Genomic DNA, 22992 nt, shown 5'->3' with positions numbered 1-22992 from the left:
CAAACAATAAAGAGAGAAGATATCAACTTGTTTAGTTTGAAAATATTTTCTTTCAGTTAACAGAACAGAAAGATATGGCTTGATCAAGTTGGTTTTAAGAAAATGAGTCCTACTTATGATAATCTCCAAAACAAAAAGATTCCTGACAGGTCATTCATACTTTGGATCAAACAGTCTACTAGAAAAGAGGGGGAAAAAAAGTTCCTATCTGTCACTTTTGACAATGGTGCATTCTGCAACACAACAAAAACTAGTTCTACGTATATTTTAATGCATCCTAGACTAAGTCAATCTTAAAAGATTTACTGATCTGAAAATAAGTATCTGAGATGAGGTTCTTAAAGTATTCTTTATTAATATCATTAGAAGTTGCAGAAACAACTTTCTTGTAATATAAAGGCACAGGGAGACAGTTTTGATAAAATATTCCAATCAAACAGTAACTTACAGTACAAAAGGACAATTGTAATGCACATACAAACCCCAAACATCTCATTCAAAAATATTTCACCATGTTCATCAATAGTAATGGGCAATGACTAAAAATATAAATTGTTATTGTACAATAAATATCTGATAGGTGCAAACAGAACAAGATTTATTGCTCTCCACAATATTTTCCCTGTAGTGTTTTTCTTTTCTTAAAGTTCCAAATTCCTTTTATAATCGGCTTTAGTAGCTTACTACTGAGGGAACTAAAACCCAAACCAAATCTGATAGGACATTCTGACAGTTACAGAACTGCCTCAAGTAGTAACCAGAACTGGCAGTGTTTGTTTCTTTTATAACTTTAACAATCATACTCCACTCGCTCGCTGGGAAATGTGGTAGATGTTTAAAAATCAACTTCAGTGATAAGTCAAGGCTTTTATGGTAGGGTAGTAATTACCTAGTCTGAGGGTTAGTCTATTTTCTTCAAATAAGTGGAATTTATAATGAAAAATAACATGAACCTTCTCTGACAACTTGTGCCAGAGCAAGCATGTAAAACCATTTTCAAATAAGGGGAAGGGAGAAATGAAAATTAAAAGCTGCATTGGGTATTCTACCTTCAGAAAACAAGACAAGGGATTGGGAGCAAATTAGGACTACATAGGCAAAGATGACTTAAAGTGAGAATTCTGAATTCTAAAATACCCCTAATATAGTCATCTAAGAAATCAAAAAGCACTCTGCATCTTTATATGGCTCCACTTTGAGCTTTGAGAAAGAAGGGCCAGACAGTGAGACTCACATTTTCCTCACCTTTGCACTTGCAGCAGTTTGGTAAAGCAACAGCTTCCATCAGTCTTTTGATGCAGTATGAGAGGCATACTAACTTTGCTCTTGAAAGTAGCACATACTACCTTGCTCAGAATTCTTTCTAGCTTGTATGAAATATTGTTTTATACATGTATTTAAGAAATATTAGTTTCCTTCATTACTGTCACAAGAAGTAATATGCATACATTTCCTAAGTGTATTTTTTATGAATAAGACTTCAGGAAAACGAAGCATTATGGTAGTTGCAAAAAAAAAAAAAAAAAAAAAAAATTAAAAATTGAGGAGCAAGCTTTGAAGTGAGTTCTTCTAGCAGTAACTGAGGTTTTTATAAAAACTGTAATTTATGAGAACAACTCCAGATTTACAAACCTCAATGAGTTAATTTTAACTTCATTGGGAATAGTCAAACTTAGTTCAAGAAAGTGTGTCTAGAGTGAATATAGCTTGATCAATTTAGCTGGTAAACCAAAAGATGAATATTCAGTAAACTCCATTACACTTGAATTCAACAGAATTGGGAAGGATGTAAACCAAGCTGTTCTAGATATTATTATTCAAATTAGGATTTTCTTCTAGCATAAGCACATAGTTTTAGAAGCTCTTCAAAGAGTAACCAAGGACCACTGAAACTTGAATTTTGAGAATTATTAGCTTCACTACAGTATAGCATTTTTTCTTTACTATTTGTTTAGAAACTAATAAACAAAACCATTTTCTTTGGTTTATGCTTAACTACACTGGACTAGTGAATTTTTATTTTTAGTCAAGCTTCTATCCCCAATTTAAATAATACAGATATTTTTATTGTAGTCTCTCTCCAATTCTCAAATTGTCTCTGTTAAAAATAAGAGTTCGTTCATACCATGATTTCCTCCTAAACAGTCACGTGTATTTACTGGCATGAAGGGTAAAATTTTGTACAATAATTACATTAAGTGATATTTCCAATGGCAGAACTACAAAAGACATCAAATGAACGTTAGTTCAAATGACATTTGAGTTTATGATGATATAAAAAAAAAAAATACACATTGTCTAAGCATAGTAAAATACAGTGTAAAAACCCCTAAAATTAGACAGTAAACATGGGAATCCTGCACTCACAGTAGGAATGTACTGCACAGCATTAACATGAAAGCCCGTTAAATTTAAAACAATGCAGACAGCTAGATTTACCTGGATGTAAATGCCACTTCAAGGTGTTTAAACAAACACAAAAATGAGACAATGATGTCAGGAAAAGGGCCTTTAAAACAGGCCATCAGTCTAACTTGACTTTCCAAGTAAGAACATCAGTTTCACAAAACTGTGACACTAATGCAGTTTTATGTAAAGTACCCTTTGACACACAAGCTGTCAATTAAGCTATCACAGTCTTTTTTGACCTACTCCCTTTTAAATAGTTAGGGAGGAAGTCAGTAGTAGCTCAAGTTTTAATTCAGTAAGTACCTTGTCTGTTTGCAAAGGAACATTATAACACCATAAAATTATATTTTTTATGGTATTTAGAAAACTGATAAACTAGTTTCTTTTTTTTTATTATTTTCTCTTTTTAATACATAAGTTCAAAACTTCATTTTCTATGTGTCTTTGCAATAGTATTTCAGCCAGTGTTGCAAAAAATTTTCACTGTGGACTACCTCACATTGTTACTCAATTGTGCAAGGTATTCACGCAGTTCTTTTGCGGCTTGGAATCTACCATATCGCTTCTTTGGGTTGGCACACTCATCCAGCAAGGCCTCAAGTCGGCCATCTTTGGCAATTTCAGCTGGGGGGTCATGAAGTAGTCCTCCAGAAGTGCCACGCCATGTGGCGTGTCTTGATAAAAGGTTCTGACAAACAGCGTAATAATTGTGGTCCACAGTGACACGAGCACAAAGAATCTCTTTTGAGAAGGACAGACAAGCTTCTTTATCACAGTCATCAAATTTGCTTTCATACCATACATCCCAGTTTTCAGGTTTATCTGTGAAATAAGGAGACAGTAAAAAAAAAGTGAGAGAGAGGAGGAAAGAGCATATGTGTGTCTGAATACAATCAGAAGCTCAATACACAAACTGGTAATACTTAAACTATAAACCAATTTTATTTAGATGAACTCTTAAATGTTCTAGTCTAAGACTGCATCTGACAGCTTGATATACCCTTCTGCTGAAATGGTCTTGGCAATACAAAAAGGGGAAGAAAGAAAGAGGGTAAAATAAATAGCAAAAAGAGGGAAGCAGAAAACCCAGCACACATGAAATCTACATTCACACACATACCCACAGGAAAAAACGTAGCACAAACAAGTACAAGAGGAAGACCCACAGCTGAAGTTGAGAGAAAAACAAACAAGCGACATGATTTATTTTAGCAACATAGATTTGGTTTCTCCAGTTGCCCTGGGAACTAACCCTGAGAAGTGGTCTACCAAAGAACAAAAAAACCCATTGCAAAGTAACTGTCATGAACTTCTGAAACACTATCTTCCAACTTCCTTCGTCAGACATGGTAGTAACTAAGAAGTGTGTATAAAAAAGCAGATGCATTACATAAAAGCTTTGAAGAAAGAAAAAATTCAACAAAACAAATGGCATTTACATACATGTATAAACCCTTCTTTATATATATTTTAAAAGTTACCATAATTTGAAGGTGTAACTAGTGGCCTGGTCACAAAGCTTTCTTTAACTTAAAACTTGAATTACAGAAAATACCTTATACAATAATATGTACAAGGTTACTGAGTGTGACATCTCCTGAGTTCTTACTACTCTTTGTTAGAAAACATTAATCTTAAATTTCTAGATTACTGCCAGCTTTGAGAAGTGGTCCTTGTCATGGAGTTTTGTGGATCTCTTTTAGCACTGCAAGGAGAAATTTATCTGTGTGACTATTGGTCTACTCATTTACAGTGCACTGCAAGCCAGTCTAGAAAAAAAAAAGCCTACTGAAGGATGACTGCTAAAACTATAAAAATATGACGTAAAATTTGTACAATGTACAGCAAAATCAAAATGGGAAAAAAGCCAGCAAAGGAGAACGGGAAAAAAGGACTTCAGCAAACTCAAATATGATATCCCACACAGAGTACAATTAGATATTACTGTACAGTGCAATTGGACAGAATGTACATATTCAAATATATAAACAGCCATATTAACCACTCCAGACAGAGATTGTTTCATGAAACTTTCCAGATTAATGAAATCAGTATTAAATGTCAAGTTTATACAAAGACTGAGAACTTTTTTGTGTCCTCATTTGTTTTCTGTGTTCTTAATTATTAGATTACAAATCATGCAGCAAAATCCTAGTTAGATCCAAATTAGTCTGAATACTATACACAACAGATGTAAGCATGACACTCTCAGCATTCAGCTTCTGCAAGAAGCCACTTGCTCCTACTCCATGTACACATCAAGTTTTTCAGAGTTCATTTGGTCATCTTTGTGACTGGGCAATTCAGACATGCTCCAAAATTCAAAGTCTTAAGTAATATTATTTAAGAAGGTGGAAAAAGAAGAAAAAAAAGAAAAAGAAAGTTTATTTGTGTGGCCCATAAGTACTAAAGTAAATGTACTGGATATCCAATACATTAAAAAGTTTTCTTGGTAGGCTCAGATAATTTTAATCTAAGGTCCTTGAGTATTATAATAAATCTTATACAAAAAAAAACCCAAAACAACAAACAAAAACCTAAAACCCCACACCACCAAAAAAAACCCAAACATACTTCCTTGTAGGAAAGTATGTGGATAGAAAATATAGTTTTCAAGTTAATTCAGCAGCACAGCATATGAAGTCTATTTGCAAAACTTAAAAAAAATCCATTCACCCAAAGTAAACTGGAATCATTTGGCCTATTGCCATGAACTTCTGCAGAATCTAGGGTTTCATGTGTCCAGACCTTGGGTCTGTAAAGTTTTCCTTATACACTCAAAAGGAATATAAACCCATGTAATGCCACTTTGTCAAACATGTCTCCTGCTGCTTTGAGCTTTTACAGTTGACAGAAAGATGAACAAATTTTCACCATTCCCATTTGGAAACAGCACTAAAATTACCCATTCCTTCACTTCCATTATTATAGAGCACCAACCTGCACAGCTGAACGAGAGGCAGGCTGTGTAACTAAGGCAAAGTGGTCAGTAAGACTGTCTTGCCATTCACAGAAAACAGAATGTCAAGACTTCTGTCCTTACAGACATCTGGAAAAGATGAGAGGAACCTCCCTCTCTTAGTGCAGGTAGACAAGTCCATCAGCCAGCCCACCTGTCTATCTGCCCATCCATCTGTACAAACCCATCCAATCTCCAAACCCTCTCCTCCCACCCCACCTCTCCATTTAAGCAGGATTACAGAGATTAAAATCATATGTAAATCAAGTTCAGGTAGACTCAACACTTCATAAAATTGACAAATTGGTCAAGTTAATTAGTAATCTAATTGCAGAAGAAAGCTAATTACTTTGTTAATTAGTAGTCTAGTTATAGAGCCAACAAAATGAGTATTTAGCAGATACATATACTTTAAATATTGTGCTTGCAGAGAAAGAAGCAAGAGACATGGGGTGAGGGGAGAGGAGAGAAAGAAGACACTTACTCTGTCTGATTAACCTTTTGTCTGCTACCAGAACGTTTTCTGCATCTACAATGATAACTTTCCCATCTCTCGGTCCAACTGCAAAGTTGTCAAAGCTGACATCAAGGAGGTAGAGTGCAAATTCAAAGTCATTATTTGTCAGCTGCTCAGCTATTTCCATTAATTGCCAGGCCAGATCAACTCGTTTCTCCCATGGTGCATTAAAATAACTCCACAGCTCTTCTCCGACGTAATTGACAGCCACCATTCTTCCACATGCTCCTAAGTACTTTGCGAACGGCCAGCCCTCATCGGATGGAAAACTCTGTATGTAAAAAGATTTTTTTTAAATTTTCATTAATACAAACCAGCTTAGATTTTAAAAGGCTGTTCAATAAAATTTAGAATAGACACCTGTAAATACCCATCAACACTATATTTCCATATACTTCTAAGTTTTGAAAGGAAAGAAAAAATACAAAATATATTCATGTGAGCAAGAGCCCCTGCTGGACCACTAAAGGGAAAGAGTTGGAGGACCTGAAATAATATACAACCAATATCTAGCTTTCCATGTATTACATACATAGTCACATGCACATGCACAATTCCACCAACTACCTTCTTCTATTGGTGTTTTATACACATCTGTCATACTAATGCAAGTATACTTCCCACCAAGATAATTTTGCATCTGATATTTTTAATTAAAACCAATTATTTTAATAACCTAAAGGAAAAAGCTTTAAAAAGTGACAATTCCTTCTCTCCACCCCCCTTTCCATTTTTCAGTTGATTGGGTTCCTTTGAGGATCCTCTCACTTGAAGATCTGTCACAGAAAGGATTACAGAACAGATTAAGGTATAAAAGAAAGCTTTGGGTTTCTTATGCCTCTAGTACGCCTTAACAATCTACCTCTTGATTAATTGCTACATACATACCCTCTATGTTTATTACAGACAGCCACGTAACATTTTTATCAAAAGTAAAATCTGTCTCCAATAGAAGCTTTCTTGGAATTTAACATAAAAGACTGAATAGTAATAACATACTACAAGCAATTAAAAAAAACCCCAAAACACACCAGCATATTTCTCCTACTTCAGTTGTGCTGAATGTGCCCTAAGACTTCAATATGAACAGGCAAGCATTTAAAAGGTATCCTCCACACTATGCGTCAGGAAGAAACCATAAAAATATTAAATTAAGAAGCCCCAAATGCATAGAAGTTAGCACTCTTCAAGAATGTAAAGTACACTTATTTTAACAATTAGGAGATACCGCTATGTGCACATGCTCCTTCCTCGTGCACTACCTTGCTGTCATGTGACCAGAAGCAACTTAGAATCAATTCTGCAGTGATGATGTACCAAAGGTTTTACCATGCTTGGGTTGAATGGCATGGTGGGTTTCAGTCTGAATGGAAGATTTATACCTCCTGGAATCCATGATGGCAGAAAACATTTACAGTAAATTGAGAAAAGAGAAACACATCATGTAGGACAGATCTGAACTACAAGATCAGTCACGAAAGAGGTGTCTAGCACTCACCCATCTGTGTATGTATCCCACTTTAAAAACAAAATTTACAAAAGTTAGAGTGCTTACAAACCCAATCACCATAGCCCTAGAACCCATACCTCCCCTACAACAATCCTTAGTTTTACCTATGTCTGTGCTTCCTTTGGTAACAAAGTTTTGATTGTTTTCTCTTGGGCACTGGGCATCAGCTGACCCTAAGCCAACGTTAGAATACTGATGTTGGCCATAAACACTAGAAGCTCTGTAATACACAAGGAACTGCAAGCCACATCTACTCCCAAGGGTGAATACTTATTCTTGAAAGGCAAACAGCAAAGTTAAAGCTATATTTAATTCACACACTAAGACTTCAAATTTAGTATTAAAAAAGCCCTGGAAAAAAAAAAAAAAAAAGATTTCTTTAGATCACAATAGTCAATACAATAATATAAATCACCAATACACACTCCAGTCTTTACTCACAAAAGTTGCTTTCATATTTCACGAGTTGCTTTCTGTGTAAGCACGCTCCCATGGCAGGAACCAAGTTTCATTAAAAAGATCACTAACTGGCCTCAGACCCAAAAGGTCATTGGATCAATGAATCCTCTAGCAATATCCAAAAGGAAAGTTCTTATAGTTGTGTTCTCTACCTTTCAAAAGATGCTGCTGGTAAACAGGAAGGAAAAGCGAAACAGGAACACTTGCTTGGCACTGCAAGTGTCTAACACTCCGTGCGGCTCTCACTTTGGAGACACTCCAGCCCAGCAAACCAGCTCACCTACCTTCAGCATGCTCATTTCCATCCTTCTTCTAAAGGCCTTTCAGACAGAGAGAGAAGATTCAGGATCGAAGCTTCTGCTTTGGGAGCATGCTCCTTGCCAACTTCTATGGTAAGTGACTCAGAGTCCTTCCTTGTTTTCATAATGTCAAGTAACGATTGTTTATATATCTTATTCCAAATATGTATCTGGCAAGTAAGAAGGAATCAATGTACTTCTGATCACATGGCAGGAGAGAACCTGAAGTAGTTAATCCTCCAGTATAAGGGCAGCCTTTACTAAATTTTTATTTTGATAAAGTTAAGAACAGAAAAGCTTAAGGCAAGTATTACCAAAACCATAAAACACTTAACAGAAGGTAGCATCAGAGCATACAAGATTACCATTTTAAGATCTCCATCAAGAATACAGCCTTATGATGTTAGGACACGCTGTTTAATGTTATCTAGCTACTCTCATCAAGAAGATGAGCTTTCTAGTTTGCACAAATGAAAATGCCCACTTTCACATTTAAGTGGCTTTTGTTAAAAGGGAATGACTTAATGGTCATTGAAATACTTTGTTTGGTATAAATAAAGCATTTAATAAAATGTTGTGGAGGCCCTAATTGAGCCTGTATTTAAAGTGAAGACTGAGTACCAGGTTAACTTATACATAGCTTCCAGCAGTCCTTGCTTGGAGCACTTAAGAACATTGCAATTTGTTCATCTACAGTGTTAAAATTATTTAATATTTTAAATATAATTTTGAGACAGTAAAAATACCCATTTATTTATGTGTTATATATACCCATGATTTATGTGTTAACACTATTTGATAATTTGATCCTACTGGAAGCTGAGCATCCATCCCAGACCATTCTGGCTTAAGATGTCCTCTATGGAATATTCAAGGACTCCTCAAATTTTCTACATAGCAAATCTTGTCTATATAGTACATTTGAAGAAATTAAAATCATATATATTGTTGACACAATTTGCCATCTTTATGGCAAAAGTCATTATGCTAAGCTCTAACATGGCAAGTGTAGAAGACAATTTTAGGGGAAGTAACTGTGTTTACCATTGCAAAGAAGAACCTTTCTTGGTCGGTCAGAAGGACGCAAGACCCATATTAATAGAATAGGTTCAAAGTTTTTGCGGTGCCTAAGAGCCTGGACTTCAACTCTATTTTGATCACCTGATCTACCCACATAGGTGATTCTGGTCATGAAAACTCCTGATGATACAGAACTAATTTGATGGAATTCAGATCAGTATATTTTCAAGCTGTAATACCATATAATTGAGCAGAACTAAATCTTTCTCACTAACTGAATCTACTATGCAATAAGGATGACATTATCCAGTCTTCAGTTTTTTTATCTGTAGGCTTCAGGGCAATTTATGAAGGTGGTAAGTACAGGCAAATATCCACTAGTTCAGAGTAAGTAAAGTGTTAACATTCCACAGTTAAGAAGTTGGCTGGGTTCTTTTTGCTTGTTTTGTGGTTTGCAAGATAACCTTCCAACAAACAAAGTGTGTGCTAATTCCGTGTTCCTGACTTACTCTACAAACAGACCAATATAATGAAAACTCATGCCTGTGGCATCAATAAACGCCACCAAAATGAGATTTCATGCATATTTATCATTACTGTATTCAGTCCCGGATTAAAACAAACCAATAAGCAAATGGCTTTTGTCCATCAAATGAAATTAGTTATTTAAAAAGGAACCCGTCATTTCACTCAAAAAGAAGCAAGCAGGAGTTGGTGCTAAGGTATACCTTCAGAGAACTGTGGACAAGCAAAAAGCTTTCATTCCAGTGAGTGGGATCAAGGGGCATACGGGAGAATTCAAAATACTGCTTACCTATCAGGAAAAAGCCATACTGCTTAGTATTGGGGAAGTCCGAATGTGTGTACCTATCAGTACTGCACCCATGCAAGTCTACTTTATCTGCATCTTATAAACCCAAATTTATATCTTAAATTGGAGAAAATTTGCCTGATTACATTTTCTGATAAACGCAGGTTTAACTGATTTCACCAACTGTGCATAACATTTTCGTACCGCTGCGTTTTATCAGCACTTCATGCAATATATTCAATTGCTACTGAAATGATGCCTAAATATTTTTATTTAAGTATGTCTTTGGACCACCCTACTCCTTTTATTTTCCACCCCTCTCCTTTCCTGTATTCCAGTCCTGCTTTGCTTATGCATTTGCCCCCCTTTCCAAATATAAATTAACCACAAACAGTTGAACCTGCCAAAGACCATGCTACCACTGGAGGCAAAGGTGTCCATCCCTCCCAACCCATCAAGCACACTCATTTCAATCCCCTCCTTCCTGTCATTAGGAAAGCAACGCAGCTGGTACTTGCTGGGCTGGCGTTCAGTTGGATCTGGGGCCTAATCCAGCTCATTGCATCAGCACATCATGCCAGTACTGACAAAAGGACGGGAGAAGGCCTGAACAGCCAGGTGCAGCACAGAGGAAAGAAGCTAAGAGGACCTTTCCTTTCCAGCAGCAGCAGGGATTTATGTAATGGATTAAACTGATTTTGAAAGTACAATGTTAGTCACAATGGTACACTGATCTTCAAAACGCAGCTATTATGCTTCCCTGCATTGTGTTTCTGAATTTCACTTCACACAAGAAATCCTAGGAGCAGTTTGGTTTATTACGAAGTGAACATCCCAGACATTACTAGTAAAATATCTGCATGCCATACTGTAACACAGATATATTTATAACTCTGTAATAATAAAAAGATCTTTTGACAACAGGAGTGCAGGGAATCCTGCCAACATCTGCACATGTATAAACAACATCTCTGTTTTGGCTCCCTTCCAACTGGCATGTAACAGCCACATCTACACTTCGTTACCCAAGTCAGTAGCCGGAGAAGGGGATAAAAATATGTACAAGTGCCTCATTCAGCAGTTTTATATTCACTCAGTAAATTTGACAAGAATATTAATTGAAATGCAGATCTGTTGTCTTTGCAAGCAGAGATTGGTAACTTTTTGTACTATTCTGTTTTGAAAGCATCTTTCTAGGTGAAATTGCAGCTAACTTGAGGATTTTTTTTTATTATTTATGTATTAAAATTTTAAAAGCCAGTAAGACATGAATACAAATTTGTATGGTCATTAAACACGTTTTCCATGAACAAGTTGCATTTAGAAACAAAAAGCTCAGTAGATAGTGACCGAAAAATCTCAGATTTCTGTGCAGTAATGCAAAACATTAGTTTTTATTTTAAGTCTCAAATTATTAGTAGTATAAATATTTAATTAGATATTTTTCTAAGTGAATATGCTATTTGAAGACTTGAAAACGTGCATCTGACAATTAAGATAAAAACTAAGCTCTTGTGCAAAACCAGAAACAACTATCTGACTAAAGAATCTGCAATTCTGATGTACCCACTCATATTTTATCTGTGAATATACACACAAATGCCATGGAAACCAGAGACAATTAAGCTTTTAAAAGTGTTTTAAAATATAGTAATGCATATGAAAAACTACAAACAGGTAGCTTAGCAAGTTTTCCCTCACTGAAGTTGTAATCTTTCTCTATTCAGAGAATATGTATGATCTTTTAACATGAAGACAGAAAATGGTAAATATGACAAAAACTTCGGCTACCTCCATTCCCTGTGACACATCAAAAAAAATATTTTAGTTCCCCTAATTAGCACAAGGCTTAAAAACCTAAACAAACCCTGTCAAAGGGACAAAGGACATTTTGTTCCTGAAAGAATAATACTACATTTATGTCTCTTCAAAAAATACACTGTAGTCTCAGAATAAATATTGAGAATTAAGAGGGTGAATTTATCATTTCACTGAAGCATAAAACACACTGTCGGTGCATTTGTCTTCCTCACTTCCATCTGTCTAAATATGAGAAGATAATACAAATCTGCCACTGGTTTTGAATGTTCAGAGCTGTGAATTAGATCATGCTGTGAAGACTCGCCAGCTTGAAGCTGATAAGGCCTATTGTAGTCTGCAGTTACACAAATCCCCTTTGAATTAAACACTTTCAAGAATATTAGTTTATCATAATCAAGCCTATAATTCATCCTAATAATCAAGTCCAAAAGAAGACAAAACAGTTCAAGCAACAACTGACATATTTGAGCTACTGTTCCACTGTACCATTAAAAAAATATGCTTTTCGTTTTCAGAACTACTCTAGAAGATGCTACATGTCACTACCAATTTTTGTATAAAGTGAGTTCCATCTAAAAAACAAAACAAAACAAAAACGAAACCAAGAGCTATACTTTAAATATGACAAAATTTAAAAACATACTCAAAATAGAGCAGGGACTTCTCTTCCTACTCCTGATGACCCTGAAGACCATGGCAAAATTACACTTTGTGACACCTTTGCTAAAATCTTCCTACTAAGCTGTGTTTGGCCAGGCACGAATTGGCATGGGAAGCAGAATTTAAATTATATGCTCTTCCTCAAAAGGAAGAAAATTAGCTCTCTCTCACACAGTATGTTGATTCTGCAGTGTAAACAGAAGTAGCACTTGTGTTAGTCACCAAGGCAAATAAGTAAAACTCTGGAACCATGAAGAGCTGGAGATCAGATTTTACAATGCAACTTTTCAGATCAAAGAAGATTAAAAAGCACGGTCTAAACACAGATGCATTCTTTTGTCAGGAATTGATCTGCATTCTAGAAGATATGTATTCACATGTATTTCTGAATGCTAGTGAGTATAATGAAAACAATTTAATTGTCAACTATATACCAAATCATTTGACATCCAACTAAAACTCCCACAGAAGAAGCACATACATATATATAGCCTACACATACACAGTGAAGAGTGGATTTCACTGAATATTCCAAATCTTAATGTTCCCATTGAAACTACGTTTCTTTTATTTATTTAACTTTTGTTCAGTTTTACAACATTTCAACCAGTTACTACATACAATTCATGCCACCAAGAGGTGAATACCAGCCTTAATTGACACACCATAGGACAAAAATCCAGACAACTCTAAATACTCAGAATGAGAAGTTGCTCAATGATTAAGTTGAACACTTGAACTGTAAAAGTTTTATTTCATAATGTTAGCAGAGGTATGTAGTTTCTCCAAACAAATTAACAAATAAGAAAATTTAATGTCGCATTGGTTGTTCCCTGTTCAAATTAGTTTGTAGTTCATAAAACTTTGTTCAGATTAAATTTGCAACAGATGAAAATGGCCACTACCTACCTCTCACCAGTTACGAGTCTGGAATATATCACTATAAAGAAGTCCTAGCAGAGATGGCCTACTCTTATTTCTGAAAGTTAATTTGCAAAATTAAAGAGACTAAAACAAAGCCTCAATTACTTAATTCAGGGAAGTAAAAAACAGCTCCCCCTCTACATCAGACATACCAGAAGCAAATGGACAATATCAGTATTTCAAGGTTTGGAATGTGGGGTGACACACTTTTTGTTGTGTTACTGAAAACTGCTAAGAGTTACAGTCTAGCAGGAGGATTTCTGTTTAACTGTATATAGTGATTTTTCAGCAGCCTCTAGATTCAAAAAGCCTTTCATCATAATACATAGCCCACAATAGCTTCAAGAATTTCTAGGCTATTCTAAAACATTCCTTATACTTCACTTATATGTCTTCACTTTAGGGAAGTTTTGCCAGGAAGAAGGATGAAAATAGTTTTGATCATTTAAGGAACATAATTAAATATGGTAACATGACAAGTACGATCCAGTTCTGGCCTACTATGTATACTCATATGTCACTGCAAAAAATAACTCTTCAGTTTTCAATACAATCAAAATTCAACAAAACAGTAATTTTTCATTTCTTATTAAAAATGTGGACAGTGGAATTTCAAGGATGCACAACAAATTAATCTCCTTTCTCCACAATACTTAGAAGTATTTAAAACACAATTCAAGAAAAAATAAAGCCTCACTTTAACACTGAAAATTTGAATCGTCTGCTTTCTGAATTATCTTTTCTACAGGTAACAGTCAACTGATATGTGTAAAAAAGAATTTTAAGAAAAGACCTGAAAAGAAAAATTTACCCATAAAGTAGCACTTGTAGAGACATTCCTTAAACCTAGTTTATGTCTGCTGCAAAAAGAAAAAATAGCTTTCAAACAAAAAAATAGTCCAACAGCATGGGAGTAATCTGGGAGTGTGGGAAGTCATGATTTATATTCATCTGCAGCAGACTACAGTGAAACTTTTAAATGACATAATATATGAAATTGCAGATAATCAAAAAGCCTCAAAGCAACTGGAAACAACATGACTAAATACTACACACTAAATACTACTCAGTATGTCAAAATACCAGTATCTGTATAAGCCAGGACTTACTAAATAATACAAGTCCACTAGAGGACATATCAGGTAGTGCAGATAACTGCCTTAAATCCACTACTTGATATTTGGCATAGGAATTATGTATTAGAAACACCCAATTAAGTAAGGAAGAAAGTTTAAAAGGCACCAAGTATTAAAACTGGATGGCATTCTACCAATACATTTAGAATAGAACTACAGAAAATAACCTATGACTAGAACAGTGTGTACGATAAAAAAAGAAAACAGAAATCCCAGGCAAGGAAAATTGCCCATTTACTTCTTACTGAGTTATGTATGGATCAGCAAAATAATTCTGTAAAACATTTGGCTAAATTGCTACTTTGAGTGAATTCAGCACGAGAAATTGTTTCAAAGAGATCACAGTTAATGTTTTAATATATGTTTACCAGATGTCAATTATCCTTCTTCCCGTAACAAAACCAAACAGAAACCCCAATGATGACATGAAGAGAAACCAGAAGAATTTTAGGTTATGTGGCAACAGACTGTTCATGCAGAGTAATTATACTAGGAATAGAGATACAGCTGTTGGGTTTTGAGGTTTTTTTTTTTCCCCACAAGGAATAACAATGATCAGAAGTTGTGAGAAGAATAAAGCCATTAAGCTTAAGTCTTTAGAAAGCTAAATGCATATCTGAGGGAGGAGCAATGATTTACACAATCTATTAAGAAATGCAGAAATACTACTGTTTTCCATATAGATATTAGAATTTTTCTTAAAGTCTTTGAGACTTGTAATTTACATACAAGATACAAATGTTCCCCATCATTCTTTGAAGAATCTCCATTTTAAACAGGTTGTTAAAAGCTACAGCTCGAGACAAAGTTGCATTAATGTGCTCTGGATAGAAATCACAGACACCTTCTATGGTTTGAAAAAAAAAAACCACCACACATTACTTGCAAGCATTTTATTTACTTTTATTTTAATAGCAAAGTTTGTGTACAAACTTCAAGTTTGCTTTGAAAACAAAGGAAATGCACTGTCATTTTAATAGTGCATCTGGCAGTACTGTACACCAGTCCAATAGCCAGCACAAAGGCAAGACTGAGTATTGCAAGACCAGCTCTAGATGCACTTTTGCCGCAATATATAGAACCCATGTTTCAGTTTCGCCAGGACAGATGTAAACTGTCTTTTCAGCTAACCATATCTTAAGAGAAATACAACCACTTTACTGAAAAACACAATTTTCTTATCTAGAAACAATTTCTTACTTCAGCAGTAGTGAGTTATACTGTAGTTCTCCCAACTCCCATCACAAGGACTTCTCCATTTACCCTGTTTTTTGGGCGTTGTTGTGTTTGGGTGGGTTTTTTTGTGTTTAAGTATAAAACTTAAAACTTTGCCACAGGCCTTAATGCATTAGCCAATGTACGTTGCATACCATGGCTCACAGCATGGCAGCTGCGGTGGCACAATGACAGCAACTCAATGACTGTTAAGAGAAAGCCACAGTGGCTCTAAATAGGAAATGTGGAGGCTGATAGAGATTAGTCCAGAAGGTCTATGGAAAATAAGAGGTATGTCCAGAGAAAGCTTAACTATTTCCCCAAAACTTTCTGTTGAACTGCCTTGGGTTTGGAACAAATCCTGTCAGGAATTGGGGAGGGAAGGGTGTGGGAAGAAGAATATTTTGTGTAAGAGTCTTTATGGAAATTAACAATAGACAGCAAACATTTTTGGTTCTATAACAGTAAGTTTATGTTTCTGTTTACCAGTGAAGATAAAAATTATTCGTGTCACTTTATAAAGTTAAATAACATCCATTATTTGAGCGCACGTCACGGTTAAAAAAATGAGGAAAGTTTCTCCACTACAGTTATTTTTAAAAGACAAACTAGAAGGTGGGTGGTTTATAAAAAGTCATAGGGTGAGGATAAATCTAGTTACATCCATGCTGGTTCTATGAATTCTGCAAGAAGTGAATATTCACACTGCACTCAGTCTGTAATCCAATTTATTTTTAAAATTTCGTTATTTCTTCACAAGGCAACTTTGGCCAACCTATCTTTGCAAGTGTTTGACGCACATAGTCATCATATTCAATTATGAATCAGATGCCATGCACAGATCCTATCCTCCAGGTGATTCCTATTTAAAATACTCTGCTTTCCATTAAATGAGTTGTAGGGAACAGCAGCAAGTTTTGTTGTTGCTTTTGTCTGAATAAGCTGTTCATGTTTATATAAAATATTGGTTTAGATATAGCAAACTTTGATTATAGATCAGAACTTATTTTACTGAAAACTATTTACCTTTATTGCAGAAAAAGACTATTAGAAAGAGGAAGGAAAAAACCCAAACCTACCAGAAGTTAAACCTTAAACATGTACACTTCAAGTTAAATAATTCTCTCTTCAACCCTCGCATATAGGTTGTTTCATTCAAATAGGAATTCAGATAAAAAATGTGAGAAGATTTAATTACTGACTAGTTTAGCTAGATTCTACAAAAGTAAAAATAATATTTAATACCCAGAAAAGATGTAAACTGTACCGAATAATAATGCAGCTGTCCTTCCATTTGCTTCATGAAGTAAAATGGCAAAAGGGGCTGAATTCTTCACTGAGTACACCTATGCAACTGTTTAACAAATGTGGATAAAGAAGGTTAACACGGAAGCTATAAAAAATACAAATATTGAGTTAGAATTACAGTAAGTAATCTATACAAAACTGTGCTGGTTTACCACTGTTCAGAGACTGTAACAAAAGTATATCGTGCTATGGGTTAAAGCCCCACCTGAAAACTTCCTACAGCAAAAGCTGTAAGTCACAGTTGTGACAATATGCAGTTTGTAAACATTGCCACTTTATAAATAATCCATACACCAAATAGGTTTCAAGCTAAAATCTCCCAGTCTCTGATAAGCAGTTTTACAATCCACAAATTACTAGCTGTAGTAGAAGATTACAGTGAATTTTCTATTATAAATCAAAGATCAAGCTTTAAATTCAGTGCCTATTTACATTTACCTGCTCCTATAACTTAAACAACACAGAACTTTAATGCACTGAACACTGAGAGTTTAGAAGTTATTTTCGCTCCTAAACCAAAACTGTTATTCATGACAGTCACAGTAGTGTTCCATGAAAAGCTTAAGGCAAAAACTAGCAACACTTTTCCTTGTGCCTTCCGGTGACAGACAGCATCAGTTAAATGCACTGATTACTTGTTTATTTAGAATTAAAATCTGATTCTTCACATGACGTCATGCACATTTCCTTTCTTGGAAGCAGCTGATTTTTTGATCAAGCCTACAAGTTTCATTCCCTTGCCAGTATCTGCCCTCATCAATGCTGCAGAAACTATACCAGAAGATGTTTTACATATGGATAAATACAAGCAAACTTCTCAGTAGTCAGTTACACTTCTGGAAAGCAACTTCACCCCTCACAACAAGGGCCTTGCGTCTTACTGTTGCAACAGCTGCGTAACACAGAATTCTCCATTCCTTCCGTGTTCTTGCAGTAGAGGCTGAGAATGAAGTGGAATGTGACATGTTACAGGAATAAGAAGAGTTCATTCAGATTCATACGTTTAAGATATCTCACTCCCAACTGACGGAAGGTACACAAACCTCCAGTACCCATTACCAACGTTGATAAATACTCTTCTGGAGAATACATGAAGAGTGTTTCAACACACAAAGCTGGCCTGAAGTTCCCCAGAAGTATTTTCCAGGATATGCCTATTCATCAAAATTTAAAAGACTCTGCAAAACACTTTTGATCTGATAAGAGGTGACAGACAACTTTACCACGCTCTGGACTGGTAAAAGCTGCCTTGCTTCCCACTGATTTGACCTGCTCTACTCTCAGCTGCACCTTTGCTAAAATAAATGGTGAGAAAAGTGCTTGTTAAATTCACGTCCAAGGATTTTAATCTCTTTGACAGATTTGCTTGACGGCCTCAGGGCTCATCCACAGCTTATTAAGAAGCTGACAGGAATCAAGGCTCTTAAATCAACCAGTGCTGCCCACTGCCTTTGCTCCACCCCACAACAGTAAATGCTGTCACTGTGCCATACCCTTTGTCTGTAAAGAATACACTGACCCTACAAATTATGAAGAAACATACAGAGCTGTTTTCTGGCCATCTAGGTCTACGCTCCATATGTTGGAACCAGTGTTCAAAACCAGAACTGTAAGTTGTATGAAATGCAGCCAAAACAAATCAATTCTCAAAGAATTTCCAAATATACTCAGCAAAGCAAAGCAGTTTTGATTTTCTTACTTAAGTGGAGTTTCCTTTTTCACTGCACTCAGGAGCAACTTTACAGCAAAAGGGAAGAGACATACTGTACCCTAAATCTGCTGAGAAGCAAACTGGAAACTTACTTTGAAAATAAAACCCAAGAGCTGTACATGGAGAGACTAAGGGGCAGAAGGCATACTACCCAAAAACATATTTTAAATTAAGTAGAGTTCATAAATGCATTCTCTAGAAATTAATCAGTAGGCAAATTTGCTGGAGGGTAAAGTCTGCAGCACTGCTTTTTGAGCGTTAGCTATTTCTTGGCCTCTCACTAGAGAAACAGCAGATGTTTATAACAGTAATCATGCAGTGATGCTTCCAAACGTATTTGCAAATATTCTTTTTATCGTACATTGGATAAAGGCAAGGACAGTTCAGTAGTTAGAGGAAACAATTCCAAGTCCCAGCTTACACACTGAAGACATACTTGGAGATCCCTCGATAGTGTTAAGAGCTGAAATGCAAAGCTCGCCATCCAAACAGTTAAGAAATAGAAGCAACTAAGTGGTGCTACAGATTAAAACATTTTCTTACAGGTTTTTCACATAAAAATTTACATAACATGTTAAAGCACAAATTTCTGGTTTGCACACATAACCCATCCTCTTAATTAAAGAATGTAAGATATGTAATCGCTGAAAAGACAGTACCGCTCCTTTATCTGTCGCTCCATTTTCAGGCTACGAAATACCTATTTCTAATTTTTACCAACAGAAAAACAAAAATTCTATTTAGCTCACATAAGAACACGACATAGCGCACGAATCAGTTTTTGACGAGGAAAGCACAAGAGCATTACAGCAAAGCTTCTACTCACTATCTATTAAACTAGACCCTAATAATTCCCGATTCCCAGAGATGCCTAGGAGTACATGTATTATAGGATATGCCATAGTATTAAAGCCTAACACTTAACTGTGAGAAGGGCATCAGCCCACCAGAAAGCGTCCGCCTTACAGCGTGCCACGCTGCTGTGCCTCCTGCAGAACAGCTGCTTGCTCTCACCGTTCGGTACCGAAGGGAAAGGCAAGTTCCCTGCCTCGATGGGAGAGGCGAGAAGGACAGAGAGCGAGGTAAAGCCTTGAGGCACGGTGGCACCGAGGAGAAAGCCAAATCAGGAAAACGCACAAAGTCTTTGAGGAAGAAATCAAAACTATGAGACCGAGTGAGGTAAAGAAAGGCCTCCAGCCCAGAGCAGGAACCAGGGACCCCCTCCTCAGCCCACCCAGCCGCTCTAAGAGTCCCCGTTGGGGCAAAGGCCCAGCGGGGGGACTCCGGCGTTTGGCACCGTCCGGGCGGGCAGCCTCCGCCCCTCCCCCCGCCCCCGGTGCCCCGCTCGCCCCGCACCGGGACACAGCTGCGTGCGGCGGGAGGAAAAGGGCCGCGGCGGGCGCCGGGCTGGGACGGGGCTTCCAGCAAGGGGCCGGGCGGCCCTGCCCTGGCCGGGCTAGCGGGGGAGGCTGTGCAGCACCAAGGAGAGAGCAGGCGGGGCCGGGCGGGCGCCCCCCGGGCGCGCTTACCTGCAGCACCAGCGGCTCGGGGTTGAAGGCGAGGGTGATGAGGAGCTGCATGCGCTCCGAGTCCTTCAGGTTGCGCAGCAGGAAGCTGCCCGAGTCCTTGGTCTCGGCGTAGCGGCGGACCAGGCGGTCAAGCAGGCGCTGCGAGGGGCAGTGCACCAGGTCCGACCAGCCCTCCACGGCGTCGGGGGTGAGGAGCCGCACGTCGCCGTTGAGGCTGGCGAACTCGGTGGCGTGCAGGGCCTGGAGGAGGTCGCAGCGGCCCCTGCCGGTGGCGCGGCGGCAGATCTTGGTGTCGATGTCGGCGAGCTCCTGCGCGGAGCCAAGGCGCTTGAGGACGACGCGGCGGCTGCCCTCACGGGGCTCCCCGTAGCGCGCGAAGTAGACGTTCTTGACGTTGAAGAAGTCCAGGAGACGCAGGCGGCCCCAGCTCTCCAGCCGCAGCTGCCCGTTGAGGAACTTGCGGCACCAGCTGGTGCCCCAGCAGGCCGGGCACTTATTGAGCTGCAGGAAGCGCCGCTCCGACAGCTCGTTGCGCTGCAGCGAGGCCAGCAGCGAGTGCGTGTTCAGCACCAGCGCCGCCGCCAGGCTGCCCAGCACCGCCAGCTTCACGTAGCGGTACAGCCGCCCCAACTTCAGCGACACCAGCCGCAGCATCGTCCCGGGCCGGGCCCCCCGCCCTCCGCCGCGCTCGCTTCCCCGCCCCGGCCGCGCCGCCGCTCCGGCACCAATAAACTCTCCGCCTCGCCGCTCGCCCGATAAAAGGCGGCCAAGTTACTGAGGGGACGGCGGGGAGGGGGAGGGGAGGGGAGGGGGGGAGGCGCCAGCAGCCCGCCGGCCCGGGCGGCCCCGCCCCCGGGGGAGGGGCTCCGCCGCCGCTCTCGCCGCCGCTGCTCCCGCCGCCGCCGCCGCGGAGGTGGGCGCGAGCCGCCCGCCCCACCCCCGGAGGAGGGGGGGGACTGTGTGTGTGTGTGTGTCTCCTCCTCCCGCCGCCGGCCCCGCCCATCCTGGGCGGGGCCCCGCGCGAGGCCCGGCGGCCGCGGGGGTTGGCTGCCCGTGACGCGGCGCGGTCGCGTGCGGCCCGCCCCGCCCAGAGCCGGAGGGAGGGGCCGCCGCCACGCTCGCGGGGTGGGCGCGGAGGGCGGGGCTGGGGGCGGCCCGTGCCGCGCGCGCCGGGGAAGGGGCGGGGCGGGAGGCGGGCAGCCGGCGGGGCGGGGCGAGGCGCCCTTCCCGCCTCCTCACCCCGCCCCCCGCTCGCCCCCCCTCCCGCATCCTTGCGCCGCCCGGGCAGGGGGCGGAGGGGGTCCGCCGCGGTGGCTGCCGCCGCCATGTTGTATGCCTCCCGCCCCGCGGCGGAGGCGCTCGCTAGCTGCCGGCGGGAAGCGGCCTGCCTGCAGCCGGCCCGGGCCAGCGGTACTGCGCGACCGGCGGGGCCCGGCTTTGTTGCTGCCGGTGCGGTTTCCACCGCGCCGCACGGCCCCGCCCGCCCCTCACGGCGCCCGCCGCCTGCCCTCGAGGGTTGCCGCCGCCGTCCCGCCGTTGTCGCCTGGCGCGAGCGCGGCTCAGGCCTGCCGCTAAGCGGCTGCTCGCTGGCACGCGCCGCGCCTCCCGCGCCGCCGGCGAGCGCCCGGGACGGGCAGGCGCGGCGCGAGCGGCCCCTCGCTCCGGGGCGGGAACCGGCCCTCGGGCTGCGAGCACGGAGCTGGCCTCGGTGCAAAACCCCTCATACAGTTCTAGTTTACAAACCGGAGATCCAGTAAACCGGCTGCACCAACCCGCTGGGTTTGCTGGGGCCGCAGGGCAGGTTTCCCGGTGCTGGCACGGGCAGTTCACGGCTTTGATAATGTCTGGGCGTTATGGCGGGAGCGGTAGAGCCCATCCCGAACCGGGAGCGATGGACCGACAGGGTGTCGCCATCGAGTCGGCTGAATGAGGAATGCAGCAGTGCGCAGACGGCCTTCACGAGCTTTCCGTGTCGATGTTGCTGGCCACAGTTTAAGAACCATTCTGTAAAACTAACACAGAACAGAGAAAAAGAGATTAAGAAGAAAAAAAGGTGAAAGTCTTGATTTTTTCAATACTGCTTTTCTTAAAGTGAGCCTGTACTTGCCCAAGTTAAAGACAACCTTCATATTGCCTGTTCGGTGTCAAAAGTGCAACAGACATATGATCATTGGGGGAAGATGTGTAGCAGACTGGATAATTTCCAGCTATTTCATTTCCATGATATATAAATTTAAGTGCTTAGTATCTAGAATATTGGAAATACATGTCTTTTAATATTAGCATATACTTATCTCCCTGTGTACTGTGTTTTGACATTTATTCATATAAAACCAGCTTAAAGAATCCATCATACTGAGATTTTGACACTGTTGAATGCGTACAGTGAACTTGCACCTCTTGGTGTATATTTGGCATGACCGTATCTCATTCAACATACCTTGTTAAATGCTGTTTGTGGGGTCAAATCATCCGATCAGCAAGTTCTAGGCCACAAACCACTGGTTTTGTTAGAAAATAAGTATAGATACATAACAAATATATATAGTTTTCTTTAACTTTCCTTAACTCAAATCTTCATTTGTGGACACACTGCTTGAGGCCACATTTCAAATAACAATAATAATAGATCCTGAAAGATGAACTGATTTTTTTTCTGGATGTAAACTCCAAACTCACTAGCCAAACATGTTTGGTCTTCTTT

The 22992-nt window shown here is 39.8% G+C and overlaps 1 protein-coding gene across 3 annotated transcripts; it reads right to left on the bottom strand.

Moving 5' to 3' along the window:
- Positions 1-330: 330 nt before the first annotated feature.
- Positions 331-21070, bottom strand: DIPK2A (divergent protein kinase domain 2A). 3 transcript variants are annotated; one of them, XM_074833840.1, is made up of 3 exons: positions 20289-21070; positions 5853-6156; positions 331-3231 (listed from the first exon to the last, which is right to left on the bottom strand). In XM_074833840.1, the coding sequence occupies exons 1-3, from the start codon at positions 20940-20942 to the stop codon at positions 2900-2902; spliced, it is 1290 nt and encodes a 429-aa protein (XP_074689941.1). In that variant the 5' UTR covers positions 20943-21070; the 3' UTR covers positions 331-2899. The 3 variants fall into 3 exon arrangements, with proteins under 3 accessions (XP_074689941.1, XP_074689943.1, XP_074689944.1); XM_074833842.1 differs by lacking the exon at positions 20289-21070 and adding an exon at positions 17008-19917; XM_074833843.1 differs by lacking the exon at positions 20289-21070 and adding an exon at positions 8139-8265.
- Between the last annotated feature and the right edge of the window lie 1922 nt (positions 21071-22992).

This window comes from Strix aluco, chromosome 9 (assembly GCF_031877795.1).
Source record: "Strix aluco isolate bStrAlu1 chromosome 9, bStrAlu1.hap1, whole genome shotgun sequence".
Taxonomy (NCBI): Eukaryota; Metazoa; Chordata; class Aves; order Strigiformes; family Strigidae; genus Strix; species Strix aluco.
Note: the sequence above shows the minus strand (reverse complement) of the source record. Positions and strands in the feature narration are given on the sequence as shown.